The sequence below is a fragment of the Lissotriton vulgaris genome, chromosome 1_1, assembly GCF_964263255.1.
Source record: "Lissotriton vulgaris chromosome 1_1, aLisVul1.2, whole genome shotgun sequence".
NCBI classification, from domain to species: domain Eukaryota; kingdom Metazoa; phylum Chordata; class Amphibia; order Caudata; family Salamandridae; genus Lissotriton; species Lissotriton vulgaris.
In genome coordinates this window covers 1,962,703,100-1,962,720,541 of record NC_141685.1, presented here as the reverse complement: position 1 = coordinate 1,962,720,541, position 17,442 = coordinate 1,962,703,100, and the positions used below count along the sequence as shown (strand labels likewise).

Sequence of the window (17,442 nt, the reverse complement as noted above, 5' to 3'; positions counted from 1 at the left end):
TGTATTTTTTATTTTGAAAAATGAAGAAAGCGAAACCAAAAAGTTGTTTACAATAGCTTACACTAGTTTAAGAACGACCAATGTTAATATGGCTATAAGGATGTAATCAAATAAAAGTCTCCAGTATCTATACAGCATACACCATGTCAATCATTTGTATATATCATTACCCATTGCTGACATACGTGCAGATTATTCATTTCCGTTGAGGAAAATTTACATTTAATAGATGAGACCCCAATTTTGAGCCCAATCCCCTACATTTTCCGATGCTTCCTAGGGCTCCCCCTTGCCTTAGAGAGCGGCCTTTTCAACAGTCTTCTTTATTTTATCAAGAGCATGCTTCATTTCATAATGGTTGATGTGGCTGGATTACACCAACGTGGGTCTAGGTCTCTTTTAGCCACTATCAGGCTTAAACCAAAAATAATTGCTGGTATCTTGAGAGGCCTAGATTGTCTAATATGTTTAATGCGGCTATTCACGCCGGAACAAAATCTGTTTATCCATAGCTTTGCTGCATGTGTCTTCCAGTGAGCTCCTGAACCCCACGGAGGTGCACAACTCCAGACAGTGAGCAACGAGTCCCCGGCTTCTGTTTGACATCTAAGACATTAGGGTGAAGAATCTTTTTAATGCACCAGAGTTTGACAATTGTGTTATGTACTCAGAGTAAATATTTGAAATGTATCAGTCAAATTGCTATCTCCCAGGGTGCTGCTAGTGCCTCCTACAATTCAGTGTATTGTATTGTATTGCAATTGCATTTATATAGTGCTTACTACCCCTGATGAGACGTTGAAGTGCTTCTTCGATGAGTAGCACGCTACTCCGCAACCCGAAAGGTCCTCCATTAAACGCACGTCTTTGTCTCAGGCCACCCTAAGCTTGTCCAAAGGTGTCCTTTGTGTTCATTATTATAGATCTGTACAGCTGGAAATCTGTTTCTTTACTCCGAGGCCCTCTATTGTGAACTTGGCCTCCAAAGGATAAAAGTCAGGTATCGAGTCTAATTGCTGTATAAATGGGAGTAGTGCAGGTCTGAGTTGTAAAGATTATAAAACGGTGTATTTACCAGGCCAAACTCTTATTGAAGTACTGAAAATTATTTGTGTGTATTATGTGTGAGGGTCACCCCCAAAGAGAAGAGGCCCAATTTTTTCGTGCCTAATAAGTCCAGTAGTGCGACTACCTGAGGAAGTAATGTACACACCCAAAATGGGGTTTCTTTGGTTAGGCGTCCTTGCCAGAGTATGTCTTTCAAAGTCTTTCAAAGTCTTCAGGACCGTCTTCAGGACCGTTCTGCCCGCTGAGTAATGTCCAGACAGCCAGTAAGTTTGACGCTTGCACTCAAGTGCAGTAAAAAAGCAATACAAAAAATGCTTTCTGCAGTGTAAAACGGTTTTAAAAAACTGCTTTGTGCATATTGTACATAGACGAGATAAAGCATTAAATATGTCAAAGAGTGTGCTTTTCAGATGCAATATAGTCCCTGATATATTCCAGTGGAGAAAGAAGGGGACACTAAAACAACCAATAGAAAGAAAGTTAAGCAAAAAAAGCTCCAATGACCGACGGTAAGATGCAATTGACATGTCTTAAGACATTGGCTGAAAATTCAGGAACCAATGAAGCCAATATCTGTAGGAGGATGAACCACGGCCCCTTTGATTATGTATAGAATACAATATGCTTGCCTTCAATGGTGCAAGCATCATTAAATGTCAAACCTTAAAATAAAGGTGTTAAAAATAATTTGCTTTCAATTACTCACATACATACATACAATGGACTTTCTTAAACACAATGGCATGTTAAAAATGAGAACGCCTAAAAAGAATTTCTGTATGTCCTTACCTTATTGCTTTTACTTCCAGGCCCGCATGGAATACATGCTGCTATGCCATAGACTTGATGCCCCGACAGGTAGGTGTTGGGCGGACACTCCTTGCACTGATTGTTTTCTTTTTCAATGTAGTGTCCCCGAGGGCAAGGGACGCATGATCCAGACTGCTCAGAGCCAAGAGCACATGCGCGGCATGTAGACGCAACCCCGTCCATAACATTAGTTGCAGTTATTGAATAAATCTTCACAATGTCATTTAAGAGGTTTCTTGTCTGGGTTTACAAAAAAAGAATTGAAAGTTACATTTTATTGAAGCAATTCTCACATTTTCACGGGACAAATGATAAACCTAGACATGTTTTCTCAAATTTCTGGGTGCAGGTATAGTTGTCATTTCTAAAAATGAATAAATTATACTGCTTTAAAACAAATACAAATGCATTTAATGAGAGTCTTGTTTTCGGGACCAACATTTATAGGGCAAAGAAGTGGAATGTCTTCTGGGGCAGGGCTACTATGAGGCTAGACAGAGTCAAGTTGCTGTCACCACGACGCATCTTAACTGCAGATTTTTATCTCAAAGACCACTTCAAGATATCAAAAATCTACTTATGCAGGTTTTCTTATTAATTTCAGATTTTTTGAGGATTCCCAAACATCCACAGAAATATTACTATGATATAGATTTCCCGGAAGGCAGACTCTTACTGGCCAATATATGCTCCTGTAGCTCCCATATTTATGGTAGGTGTAGATAGACATTAACCCATTTAAATTTTTTCTTATTCTGGACAGAAAACCTTTTCGCTTACATGCCCGTGATATTTAGTGCTGATCTAAAGCCATTCGCACCTGGGAAATGCAGTGAGTTCCAACTTTCATAGAAGCAACTCTATGAGTGTGTCCAGTGTGGGAATGGCCATGCAAAATGTGTGTGAATACTCACAGACCTACAGAGTTGTGGATGTTGTATGCATTTTGCAGAGCAACTCCTGACGCTGTCCTATGGCTGCACATTCCTATCCTCCAATGTTAGAAACATTTTCCATACCGACAAATGTTCCATGATTGTGTACGTTACTTCGTTATTATAAAATTACACTTATCCTGATTATGGAAGAGGACCTGGAATTTAGTTTGCAGGTGCCTCGTTTTCCTGGCAAACAAGTCACCCGTCAGGACGGAGTATTACATAACTATGGCTTCAAAGTGCATGAATAAATATTCAAAACGTTCTTTTTTTGTTTCATTGGTATATTCATTTTACTAATATCACAGTGTTTAGACATCAGAATCTTACGCTCATCCTACAGGAGTGATTCATAGATGAACAACAGAATCTTACCATCATCCTACAACAGGTGGGTCACAGGAAGGGATGGTTGATAGGCAAGACAAGATGAAGTGAGAACATGCTCGCAGGGCAGTACACCTCCTAATACTGTCTTGTTGGACAACATACAGTAGATCAGAAATAATGCTTTACAAACGCATAGTGTATTGCCAGTGCAGGTGTCTCTTCTGCCTACAAAGAGGCTGGGATTCAGTAAGAAATACAAGGGAACAACTTAAGCCATCAGCACAGCCTGACCAATGCTTACTTTGTAAAAGAATGAGCGCTGGTGCCCAAAGCTCTGCTCAGAAGCATGTGCCCAGTGTTAGTAAAGGTCAGCGTGCCGAATGCCCAGACTGCATAGTCTTCAATCCACCTCATGCCTCTTTGATTCACTATCAGACACGCTCTCCCCTTTGTATTACTCCGATAGGTTTCTCCTTTCACCCTTTGTGGGTTTTTCCCGTTTTTCTCTTCCTCTTTTTTTTTTTTACCATTTGTGTGTTTTTCCCTCTCTCCTTTTGGGGAAATGTCTAATCAGGAAAAATAAGTGCTGGTCCCCAAAAATGAGTGCTGGGGACCCACACTGGCAACCACCGGCTCAATTGAAGCACTGGATGCACCTGGTGGATAGAATTAGGACACATTCCTGGCAGAGAATGTGTAGATCTTTCCTGGGCAGGGAACAGCCATTAATTTCCTCGCACGTGCGCTAACATGATTTTCATTCAATTTTGATCAATTGCGGATAAGTGTGCAGTTTAAAACCCTACTATTTTGCAAAGCACATACCTGACACCCCAAAACCTCTCAATTCATCTAAACCAAAGTGTTTTGTGAGGATCGGCGAAACAGGCTTTTAAATGATGATACATTTAAACTCTATATTAATTATTCCTATAAAAACACCCTTGTTGGAACACATGCGACCACAACATGGCTCACCGGCCATAGAGTTCTAGAACCACTGCACAGCCTTTGTTTGAAACCTCAAGTGAGAGGAGCGAGCTTGCTGGTGAGAGGACAAGCACCAGGAGTCAGTGCCGACCGATGCTGCGGTGCTCTGGATTGGAGACAACTCGACGGTAACCGTGCAAGAGTGAGTGTCAGGGCGGATAATGTAGTCACGAAAAGGGCAGTATGAGATACTAGTCATTAAAATAGCACACAGCTCAAACTGAATAGTTTCTTGACACTTAAATTACACGTGTGTTCATTGCAATGGTCAGTGTTACTAATTTTGTTGACTTAAGCAAGATGAAAGGCAGAGTCTGTTTTACAAATACTCCTGCTGCTCAGAGAAGAAGCGCAGATGTATCCCCTCCAAGACTATTCCACGCTGTAAACGCTCCAGCAGATAACTGTCCCAAGCCAATAAATGATACTCGGCATTGGCATAGTGCCACTTCTCCAGTTGATAAGGGTTTTGATGCCCATGTACTTGACATGCTTATGCTGTGCTCACTGGGTCTGAGCCTAACACAATAGGGGCCTAGAAGAATAAAAGCAGGTATTCAAACCTGAGTGAAGCTGGAGGGTAAAGCAGCCTTCTAGAAAGCAAATAACACGTGTCTCATTTCTCAGGGGTCAGCTAAAACACAATGCAGCGCCCTTATAATGAAGGTTGGGCCTTTAGGGGTTTTGGCAGTATTGTTCATTCTCTTTACATGCTACTTCCACAATCCTGAACAAGGACTACAACCATTCTATGGTATGCCTATGAACATTTACAAGACAACGATGGTCCTAATACTTACATCTTGTTGTAGGTTTGTCCTCTGGAAAGCCCATGTAAACACATGCGTAGTATTTTTCAATACTGTGTATGTATACGCTTGCTTGTCCCGGTTTCCTGCCCACGATTCCACTACAAATGTATTCTTTTTGTTAACATCCTAAAATATAAAGAGAGCAATGTTAGAAAATTCAGCATAGAAACCTCTTAGGAATCTCAAGAGCAGGCTTGTATTATATAAAACACATAGCATACGAAAGAGGTGTGTTCTGTGAAAACCTGGAACTGCATACACTTCCTTCAGCAGATTTTAGGGCGAGGCATTCTCGGTTTACCTAAACACCATGTTTATGTCATTCCTCTGGATCTTACATATGACAGGAATGAGTTTTCAAACTCAAAGATGACGTCCTTTATAGCAGTGGCATAGCACAAAATGATGGGGCCCCCTTCAGAATGTGATGAGGAACCTTGGCGTCTCTCAGATCACACTGATATTTACTGGTATTGGGCTCTAAGGGGGCCCCGTACGTTGCAGGGGCCTGCTTGGGAAAGCAGAGTGGCTTTCGAGCGCTAAACTATTTCTTATTCCATGCTATTGCACGCATTCTGTAAGGCATGCAATAGAATGGCTGAGGATGAGGGGGCCCCACCAAAAGAAAAAACCCTGGGGGCCCCCTCCACACTGCAGGGCCTGTGGGGCCTCAGTTATGCCCCTGCTTTGTATTCGTTTTTTCCCTTGTCCTGCAGCAGCCGGAAGGGAGAAAATGCTACAGGCTAGTGAGAGGGAATGATGCTGAAACATGTCTGAAGAAAGTACCTAGGACTAGAAGCATGGAGTCATGCACGGACATTAGGACCTTAAGAGCATTAAGGAAACCTCGAGCAGGTGCCATGAGAATTGAACAGGACCTTGCGGGAAGTGTGGGACAGGAACCTGGTGAGAGCCAATGGTATGTAGTCTATGAACCTGTAATGATGGGTTAGAAATTGGGTTTCTGGGGGCGTGGCTAAGGCGCCAAACGAGATGGCCGCCTAGGGAGTTCTCTCCGCTGCGTCAGGACTCTTATTGGAATTGCCGAAGTGTTTCCCCTGCAGCGCGGTGATAATAAACGCCCACATCATGTACCGGAATATCAGCTGCCTCCGGTGAGCATTTTTCTGAACTTCAGCGCTTCGCGCTTCATGTATTTTCCGACGCCGTATCTCTTCCCTCAACACAGAAGCCATTTCAGATGTGCGCGCGCTTGGAATCCAACGCTCTTGCGATAATGTTTACTGTATGCTGGCTTCATCGCTAACACCTGGAATGCCTGTATTCTTTGTTAGTTTTTCACTATCTTCCACTTGACTAAGGAGGAAATCAGCTTATTTTTATGCCACATAGCTTTCTATCCCTACAAAGCTATATTCGTCTCTACAAGATGGCCACCATTTTAGATGCAAATCTCCTCAGAATCTGGCTGCTTATACTTGTAAGTAAACAGGCTTGCTGCTTATACTCCTACTCCTCTCCTAACTCCAGAGACTTCAATCTCAAATGTTACTAAATGCTCGCCTTTTCATTATTGTGGTATTTGTCTGCAGCTTAACATTTAATTTCATTTGTCATTGACAGGATTTATACTTGTTTTACATCGCTTATCTGAAGGGAGCATTTTTGCGCCACCTGACTTGCCTTCATCACCAACGCTTTTACGGTTATCTGGAGGCATTGTTTAACTGAATTGTTTGCTACATTAGATACAGAGCCTTACCAATTTTCCTACCATCTTTATAGATATTCCTGCCGAGCAATCAGAATTGTTTGACGGTAAAGCCGACATTCGATAGAGCCAGAAGGAGAGATACGGAGTCCTAGATAGAGGGACACAGAACCTTTATTGATGATATGGTGTAGATTACGAGATTACTCAAAACGGAAGTGGACTACAACAGGGTTTTGCTGATAAATAGTTCTTGCGAAGCGCGGAACCGATCGAGGGTAAAACAAACGTGGGAAACCAAGATAAGAGAAAAGATATTGTAAATTTGATTTAAACATCCCCCTGGGAGGAGCTTGAAAATGATGGAAACTTTATTGTAAATTAGCCCTGATGAAGTTATGTGGCATGAGATTAATGCCCTACGAAACACGTGTTGGCTGCGGTGACTGTTTTTCCTTGGAAGTTTGAATATTGTTTTGAACATTGCACCCAGTATTTTGGATGGAATTGTGATTTTGGATCTTTGAATTTGAACTTGGATTGAATTTTGAGAGTTGAAATTAAAATACGGATCATCATATTACAAGACCCGGGAGTCTGGAAACTTATTGGATGAGACTTTGGACTCTTGCTTTCATACTTGTCTTATGAAATTTGTAAAAATATTATACATGTTGTTCATAAATACCGTCAAATAATTCTGATTGCTCGACAGGAATATCTATAAAGTTTTATCTTGGATAAGTTCAGGATACCTTAGGGGTATAGGTAACATCCCTTCTCCAGCCTAGTAGCAATCAATTTAGATACGCTTGAATTCTACACTTTAGCCATACTCTCAGCTGTGCGCCCTATTTCCCTGTTACCTAACAAGTTTGTTCATTCCTACCATCTTTGATGTGGACAAACCCTTAAAGCCTGGAGGTTAGCAGGCATGCCACTTGTATCTTGTGCCTTTTTCATGCTTTCCGTAACTTCAGGAATATTTATGCCGCTGTAGATGCATATTTACTTTTCTTTTGTGGTGAGTGCTTTGACTGTCTACAGTGCTGTCCTCTGTTGCAGTGCCCATTCATTTGCCTGTTCTACAGTGGGCTTTCACTATCTACAACTCGCCTAATTCCTACATCTTTGGCCTTCTTTGGAACAACAGCTCTCTGCTCATTCCATTGCTTGGCGGTAATTGGTTTTTATGGGCAGATTACGTAAACTGAAGTTTTTTTTGTGCCTTTCAAGAGTGTTCCTGTGACATCTTCCTCATTTTCCTCGACACCAGGTTCTTCCTTCACCACATTCCAAATGGCTGGATCTGCCCCTAATCGCTCCTCCTCAACGCCGTCCATTTTGAGCAAGATCTCTCCTCCTACAACTTCGACTAAATGCTTGAAACAGGACCCTCCGTCTCCAGACAAATCATCATCTCCCATCTCTATGGAGCTACTTTTAGAAGAGATTTGCACTTTGCGCCCATTTGTAGAGGAAACCAATAATAAAATGCAATTTCTTGAGGAGAAATGGTCGACTATGGACAATAGAGTGACGTCTGTGGAACAACAAGTTTCAGGAATACAAGCTAACGCTCAACGCATCTCCTCTCTAGAAAAGTCGGTTCTTTCTCTCAAACAACACACTGAGGACTTTGAAACAGAAATAGGAGGAATAACCTACATATTTATGGTCTGCCGGAATCCCTGTAAGGTGATGATCCTCAGTCGTTTTTTACCTTTTTTCTCCCAAAGCTTCTGGACATGTCACCTACTACTTGTCTCAGTATCCAAAGGGCCCATCGGCTTGGTCTACGTTCATCTGCTTGAACTAAGCCACAAGGTTTTATCATGCTCTTCTTGAAATTCACAGATGATCTTACAGTTCTTTCTGCAGCCAGATCTAAACGTCAGATATCTTGGCTTTGTCAGAGAATGTTCCTATTTCAAGACGTTTCCAATGCTACAGCGGCAAGAAGAAAAGAATTTTTGAACCTGCGTGCTCTTTTACGATCTCTCGGTGCTCGTTATGGCCTATTTCATCCATGTATTTTTAAAGTCATTCACCAGAATCGAACATGGACTTTTTAAGACCCTGGAGAACTTAAGAACTTCATTCACATTCAATCTAATAGTGGCATGGATACTTCACTTCTCCTAGTGGCTGATTGATTGTTTAAACTTGCTCTTCTTTCTTTTTTTTTTAATAATATATTTTTATTGTTTTTCTTTGACATGATACAGATATTGCATTTATGATGGTGTTCTACGTTCAGGTTTACCTTTAGATAATTTGTAATAATGTTTTAGTATAGTTGCTTTCATTGCTTTTTCTTCAGTTATTGCTTATTCTCATTTGAAAATGCAGTTTCTTCGGTTTTTCTATTTCTTCACATGGTCTGTTGGTGTGTTGGATACATCCTAATGTATAACCTATTGTTAATTATTCTTTATATTTCATTATGTAGGTTCGTGGGTATACTTCCCCTCAACTCATGTGGTCCCCTTCCGTCGTTCTCTGTCCTGGTGCGGTTGGACTTCCTTTTTTCAGGCGGTCCGTCTTGTTGAGTGCCGCCATTGCCCCATTGTCCTCTTGTATGTCCCCCTCAGGTATGTTACTCTCAGTCATCCTTTTGGATATGTACTGTCTCTTCTTATATTTTCTTCCTCTCTTCCGTCCCCTTTCTTCCCTTTCTCTACTTTTTACTCATTGGTTAAACTCATTTTTTTTCTTCTGCTTTTGCTATTTTTTCTGCTCCCATATTTGTACAGACTTATTTTCCTCTCCTTTATTTCATTCTGACCTTTATTTTGATGTTATCTGTTATAATCATTTCTTCTCTCTCTCATTTTTTGGCTGTATTTTACTTATATGCATTATTGTACTTTTTGTTTCTATTGATTTTATGCTGTTTGTAAATTCAAAGTTATCTCCTGGAATGTAAAAGGTTTCATTAGCCCTATTAAACGGCAGAGAGTCCTTTCCCATCTAGCCTCCTATAACCCTGACATAGCTCTTTAACAAGAGACCCATCTTACCGAAATTGAATCCCTTAAATTAAAAAGGAGCTGGGTGGGCACAGTCTTATTTGGGTTTGCCATTTTATGTCACAAGAAATTAAAATGTAAACTTTTGTCACAAGAAAATGATACTGAAGGTAGATGAATATTAACTAAGTTCTTAATTAACTCTAAACCTTTAACTGTTTTTAATGTCTAAGGCCCTACACAACCCGATTGCTCTTTCCGGCATTTAATCACGAAAAAAATTATTCAACGTAAGGATGACTTATTTATTTTAGGTGGAGATTGTAACCAGATTGTTGATGCATTCCTTGATCGTAAATCCACAGTTTGCTTCATACCTCACAAGACTCACAAACAATTTCTTGACACTATCTTGCAATCATGTTTTATTGACTCTTAGCGACTCTCTCATCTCGATACTTTAGACTACTCCTTTTTTTCTTCTCTTCACACGTCTTTTTCTCATCTTTTTCTCTCTCAACCTTTATCTCAAAACTGATTATCTTCTTCTATTGAACCCATAGTAATCTCGGACCATGCCCCTATTGTAACAGACCTTGATTTACTTCTGACACACCCCAAGTCTTCTCGTTGGCTCTTCAATAGCCCCCTTCTTACTGATCCTAACTTCTCTTCCTCTTTTCGTTCCTTTACTAATGATTTCTTCTTGTTTAATTGCGACCCTAGTACTCCTCCTCATATCCTCGGGGATTTCTTTAAAGCCACTGCAAGAGGATTCATTATCGATTTCCTCTCTAAGAATAAGAAGCAATATCTCCAGAAGCGGAAAACGTCACTGGCTCATATAAAATCTTTGGAACATAAATTTTATACCTTTTCAGATAAATCTATGTCACCAGAGCTTTTACGGGCAAAATTGGAGTTCAATAAATCTACTACTGATAATGCATCTTCGATACTTCTTCGTAGTAGTGCTCGTTACTATGGTGGTCGTAATAAATCAGGGAAACCTTTAGCTAATTATCTTAAATCACATAAAGAGCGTACCCTTATAGAATCTATTTACTCTTCTGATAACACTCTCCTACTTAAATATAAGGAAATACTTGATCAATTCCAATTTAATTTACCAACATCTTTATACCCCGGAATCTCCTCCTACTCCTTCTCTTATTCAGGACTACTTTGAGAGACTTCCTAAACCCTCTACTTCTCATCTCAACTTTCCGGACATTGACCTTTCATTACATGAACTTTCCGTGGCTTTGAAATCTCTCACTAAAGGAAAAACACCTGGCTCTGATGGTTTCCCAGGTGAATTTTATTTACACTTTTCTGATCTCTTACTTCCTAGACTTTTAATGCTTGTTCAATCATTTTATTCATCTGGTAAGGCGGAAGGCACTTTTCAAGATGCTACTATTTGTCTTATCCCTAAAGACGGTTGTGCCGCCCAATTTTGTAAAAATTATCATTCGATTTCTTTAGTCAATGTGGATTATAAACTATTTGCTAAATTACTTGCGTTACGCTTAGACCCTTTTATGCCCCATCTCATTGGTAAGGAGCAATGTGGCTTTGTTAAAGGCAGACTTACCTCCGATAACTCTCCTCTTTTTCTTAATGTCTTGAATAAAGCCCCATCTCTCTCAATTCCTTTAGCCGCTATCTCTGCTGATGCAGAAAAAGCTTTTGACAGGGTTGATTGGTCTTTCTTGTTTGCTTCATTACATTGGCACAGCTTTGGTCCTAAATTCATATCCCTTGTCTCCCTGTAAACTCTGCACCCAAGGCTTCGGTGCTTGTGAATGGTCAGGTCTCCTCGTCCTTTACTCTCCAACGAGGCGTACGTCAAGGTTGTCCCTTATCCCCACTTCTATTTGTCCTAGCACTTGAACCCTTTCTGTCCTCCAAACGTAACAAAAACTCAATTTTTGGTTTTACCTATGGTGATAACCAATTGAAACCTCTGCATATGCAGATGATATTCTCTTATTTATTTCCGATCCAGAAGTATCTGTTCCCCCTTTATTATCTGAATTTGACTCATTTTCACTGGTTTCAGGATATAAGATTAATTCAGATAAGACTGAAATCCTTCCACTAACCAAAACTTGTCTTCCTCATCTCTTCTCCTCTACTGGCTTTGCTTTGAGTACTTCAAAGATTAAATACCTAGGTATTTGGTTCTCTAACTCTATTCCCTCTTCAATTAAGTTAAATATGTCCGCTGTTTTGTCCTGCATTGACAACTCATTCTCCACTTGAATCCTCTTTTTCTTTCCTGGTGGGGTCGATTGGACTCAATTAAGATGATGATAGCCCCTATTCTAATATACATATCTTCCATGTTACCCATTCACGTTCCTGCAATCTAATTTAAACATATCGACTCATCCCTTTTGAAATTTCTCTGGAAGAACAAAAAATCTAGAATTTCTCTAGCAGCTCTTCGAAAGTCCAAATCTAATGGTAGAGTCAACTTTCCAGAATTCCGGCTTTACCATAAATCCTTCTATTTGCGCCAGGCCTCGAGATGGCTTTCATCATACCTTTCCCCTTTTACTCCGCTTAGGCTCCTCATTGAGCAAACATTGTTATTACCATTTTCCTTCGATGAAGTTGTACGTTTCTCTGCCAAAACTACCCGTACTTCACTTCCCTTATTCAAACACACTTTTTTTATTTTAAGACCCCTGGTTCTCCTTACTACCATCACACGTGAATCTTTTTAAAATACCCCCATCTGGTATAACTCACTGATCCTTTAAAATAATAGACCCATTTTTTTGGAACGCTTGGAGAATAAGGGGCGGCATGTGGGTTAAACAACTCTTTGATGGATTAATACCTTGTTCCTTTCCCCAATTTCAACTCTTATTTCATTGTCCCCGATTAATCAATCATTTGTAAAGCGCACTACATACCCATGAGGGTCTCAAGGCGCTGGGGTGGCGCTACTGATCGAACAGCCAGGTCTTGTCTATCCTCCTGAAGGTCAGCAGGTCTTGGGTCTGTCGTAGGCTCAGTGGGAGGGTGTTCCATGTCTTGGCGGCGAGGTGGGAGAAGGATCTCCCGTCGGTGGTTGTTCTTCAGATGCTCGGGACGGTGGCGAGTGAGATCCTTTATGCAGAAATGTACTACTCTCATGGCAATAATTCTTGACCTTTAGTATTCTCTTCCATCTTCCTCATCACTTGTACCTCCCTCTCCTCTCCTCAAAATTCTCACTACCCTCCTTAAATCGTCTCTTATTTTTAAATTTTTCTCCTCTTCTAATCCAGATTGTGCTAAAACTAAATTGGAAATTTCCTGCGGATCGGACTTTGATTGTACTTGGTCTGTTGCTCTTTGGGAGAAACTTTGGTCCAGATACTTAAAAATTTCATGTTCTGCTTCTCTTACTCAATCTTTATTTTATCTATATCATAGACTTTATCTTTCTCCTCTTTCTTTGTCACGTTTCTCAGCCTCTACTGATTCTAAATGTTGGATATGTGGTACTCCAAATGCTGATCTTCTTCATCCCTTCTTTCTCTGTCCTGTTGTTTCTAAATTCTGGGAAAAAATGTGGTCATACCTTACTCGCATCTTTACACTTTCTGTTCCTTATTCTATAACTCAGTTCTCTTTGTGGGTAGTCTTTCTGACTCTTTAGACCTTCCTACACACTCAAATGGCCTTTTCGATCTAATGCTTTCTCTTGCATTGCAACAAATCTCATCTAATTGGAAATCCCTTACAAACATCTCTATACAAGGCTGGTGGAACACCTTATATCATTTTCATAGACTTGATGTTGCCTTTGCCTCCTCCTGCAAACCAATCCGTAACACTGATCTCTTCTGGTTGCATCTAACTTCTTACTTGGATCGTTTGGCCCCAAAGAAATCTCTGCATATCAATTCAGAAAATTTTAAACCTCGTTGAAGAATTTTGACTCTCTCCTTTTTTCACCTTTTACAGGTTTCTTATGTTATACCATTTTTATGCTAAATATTCTGTATTGTTCATCTATACCATTTGTTTATATGCCGTAATTAATATTTATATATTGCAATGTTAATTTCTGTCCCCCCTCCCCCTCATTACTTTCCTATCTTTCTCCCTTCTTTCTCATTTCCCTCCATCTTTAAAACCCAATATAATGCGGTTTGTTTTTTTAATATTTGATATCACCACTGTTCATGTTCTATATTATGTTTGAGCACATTCTCTGTTTCTGCTGATGTCTTTATATGTTAACAATTTCTTCAATAAAGCTTTTCAAACATTAAAAAAAAAAAGACATTGGGTTTCTCTTTCGCAGAGGTATGCACCCTCTCCAAGCAGGAACCATAATCCTAGTCAGGGTAAGTCAGATAGGCACACTAAGTTAACCTGCGCTCACCCTCTGGTAGCAGTCAGGCTTAACTTAAAAGGCAATATGTATTTGTGCAACTCTTCAATTCGTATAAACAGTGAAAACACCACGCAAAAAGATACCACAGTTTGTTTAAACAAATAGAGATTAACTTATTGAACAAAACAAGACCAAAACAACAAAAATCCAGTCTGTAGAACCAGAGCGGATTTTTAAAGATTAAACTGAAATATAGTGATTAAAAGCATAAAGCGTCAACCTGGGTTATCTGGTTGAGATAGACCACGTCAAATCCAAAAGTTCTGGCCGACCACAATGGGGCACGGGTCGGATTTAGGAACCAGCCTGGGCCCGCTGAAACTACCTTGGACGCGATGCGAGATGCAAGGGCAAAGGAGGCAATGCGTCTGCATTAATCCGTAGGATGTAGGTGATGCGTCGGCTCTGAGCCTTGCAAAGTTGGAGATGCATCGGGAATGGAGGTGATGCACTGAGATGTCCTCATTCCCCGCAGCAGTGATAATGCTTCAGTGGAGCTGTGGTGTCCTTCATCTTCTCAGCAGTTGTGATGCATCAATGGAAATGTGCTGGTTCCGAGCGGAGATACGTCAGTGTCGATGGAGATGCGATAGTTCTGAGCAGCACAATAGTGTTAATGTTAATGTTAATGTTAATATGTATTTATTAAGCGCTCGTACGCCCAAGGGCTTCATGGCGCTATAGGAGAGAACACAGCACAACAGTTAATAATGGTAATAATACGACTCAGCAATAAGCCTGTGAGAATAGCCAGGTTTTAAGGGAGTGTCTAAAGCTAAGGAGATTACCGCTCAGTTTAAATTGTAGAGGAAGGGAATTCCAGAAGGTGGCTGCAAGATGGTCAAAGCAGCAACCACCTAGACGCTTTCTTTTATAAGATGGAACACTCAGAAGAGATTTTTGAGCGGACCGAAGATTACGGGAAGGATTGTATCTGAGGAACAGATCTTTTATGAACTTTGGGCCAGAGTCTTGTAAGGATTTAAATAGGATACACCCTGTTTTAAATGCAACTCGCTGCTCAACGGGCAGCCAATGTAAATGTTTCAAGCCAGGTCTAATAGACTGCCTTTTTGGAAGGCTCAGGATCAGTCTGGCAGCCTGATTTTGGACTAGCTGAAGACGTTTTAACTCTCCAATTTGGAGCCCCAAATAGAGACTATTGGAGAAGTCTAGTCGAGACAAAACCAGGGCAATTATGACCTGGGTGAGGGCAGTCTGTGAGAAAAAGCAAGCAATTTTTCTAATTTTCTTTAATTGAAAGAAGCTAGAGGACACTACCGCTCCTACCTGTCTTTTCAAAGACAGATCCTCACTAATTAGTACTCCCAGACTTTTAACTGAGGACGAACTAGAAGGTGGAGCCCCCATGCCAGATGGCCAAAAGCATGGGCTCCAACTTAATACGCTCTGCCCAGGCAAGACCAATTCAGTCTTGCCTGGATTGAGTTTCAGATGGTTGCAACTCATCCAACCCTGGATATGTGACATGGTGTTTTGGAATTCCTCCACAGAGTCCTTGGTGTTCAGGGGAAAGATGAGTTGCAGATCGTCTGCATAGTTAAAGATGGTAACTTTCGCTTTTCTTAGGGAGTATAGTAGCGGGCGTAGGTACAAATTAAAAAGTAAAGGTGACAAAGATGAGCCCTGAGGTACTCCACATGTGGTGGAAATAGTGGGAGCTGTAAAAGGGCCCAATCTTACGGATTGAGTGCGGCCAGTAATAAATGAACGGATCCAACTTAACGCAGGTCCCCTAAGACCAACTTGTTCGACACGGTTGACCAAGATGGTATAGTCAACCGTGTGGAACGCAGCCGAAAGGTCCAGTAAGACCAGGGCCTGGTGAATCCCGTTGTCCGCATTTCGCCTCAGGGTATTTTGTACCGCCAGGATGACTGCTTCAGTTGAATGACACGAGCGGAAGCCGGCTTGATTAGGTTCAAGGTATTCTGTTTCTTCTATGAATTTAGACATGTTGGCGCAGACGTGAGCCTCCAATAGCTTAGCACAATACGGCAGCAGTGATATAGGCCTGTAGTTTAGCGGGTCGAGCGGGTTTGCTCCGACTTTCTTAATCAAGTGGATGAGTAAGGCCTTTTTAAGGTTTTTGGGAACTTTACCCTGTAGAAGTGAACCGTTCAACAGAGAAAGCATACCCTCAGGAATAGCTGTTCCCACCTCTCTCAAGATGTACGGGGGGCAGATATCATCAGGTGAGCCCGATTTGACCCTGGCAAACAACTTGGACAGGGTATCACCATCAATAAGGGGGAAAAAATTCCAACGTCAAAGAGTTATGATACACATCATCCAGGAGAGGGGGGGGCAGAGTAGTAGAAATGCTTTGTTTTATAGTACGGATTTCATCGAGAAAAAAAGAGTTCAGTGAATTGCAAAGGTCCTGAGTAGGAGTGACCGATGGAATAATTCTGTCACTACCACTAAGACCATCTACAATATTGAACAATTCTTTTGATTTATTGTGAGAGTTCAGAATTTTCTCCGAAAAATAATCAATTTTATGTTTTAGGACAAGTTTCTGGTAGTCCTTACGGGCCTTGTGGTAGTTGGCTTTATCTTGTGCCAAATAACCAATTCGCCATTTCCGCTCTTTTTGACGGACTTCAAGTTTTTGAGACTTCAAGTGAGGTGTAAACCACTTATGTGCGTCATTAGGGCATGACGTCAGCTGCCTGACGTAGCCAGTTGGTATAGGCTTCTTCAATGCCATCAATGTCCTGAGCCAAAGGGGGAAGAGACGACTTCAGAGTGTCCAGAAAAGCTGAGATGTCAGTGTTCGTCCATATTCTAACTTTCCCACCTATCTGTAAAGGCTGCTTTCTACTCTTCGCAATGGCGAGTGTGAAATGTATCAGAAAGTGGTCCGTCCAAATACAAGGAGTAATGGAACAAATAGCCAGGGGGATATTCTGAGACCATATTTGATCAAGGCTATGCCCTTTTTCATGGGTAGGTGAGTGAATCTGTTGAATTAAGTTCAGATCTAATAATGCCTCTTTCAGCGCAGCTGCCTGGGTGTCCAACACAGTGGTATCAAGCCAGAGGTTAAAATCGCCCAGCAGCACAATTCTTTCATAGTTAATAGTGAGGGGAGCTAGTTGTTCGGCCAATGATACAGCAAATGTGGGCATGGCTTGAGGGGGGCGGTAGATGAGGATCATTAATAATGATCCGCTATCAGTGTCCATTTTAAAAACAATGTTCTCTGATCCTGTGAGGTCAAGAGGTGGTAGTAATGAGAACTTCGAGGAGCCTTGGGCGTTAGATCATTTTATGCCCTGCCTCCCGGAAGAACTAGACCGCTAGCTCCGGTCCAGCCCCACCCAAGATGGCGGCTCAGCACTTTATATCCAGTTCCAAGGACCCAGGCCTGGATTGGCACCATTTTGCAGGGCAAGAATCTCAGATGGCAGAGTCCAGGTAC

At 41.2% G+C, this 17,442-nt stretch overlaps 1 protein-coding gene across 1 annotated transcript in view; it reads right to left on the bottom strand.

The window, feature by feature from the left end:
- Nucleotides 1-17,442, bottom strand: part of ELAPOR2 (endosome-lysosome associated apoptosis and autophagy regulator family member 2) — a 407,006-nt gene that overhangs the window by 95,200 nt on the left and 294,364 nt on the right. Inside the window, exons 13-14 of the mRNA XM_086919742.1 lie at nt 4,937-5,074; nt 1,858-2,118 (exon numbers count right to left, since the gene is read on the bottom strand). Coding sequence (XP_086775868.1) covers nt 1,858-2,118; nt 4,937-5,074 — 399 coding nt within the window. The remainder of the gene's footprint in view (nt 1-1,857; nt 2,119-4,936; nt 5,075-17,442) is intronic.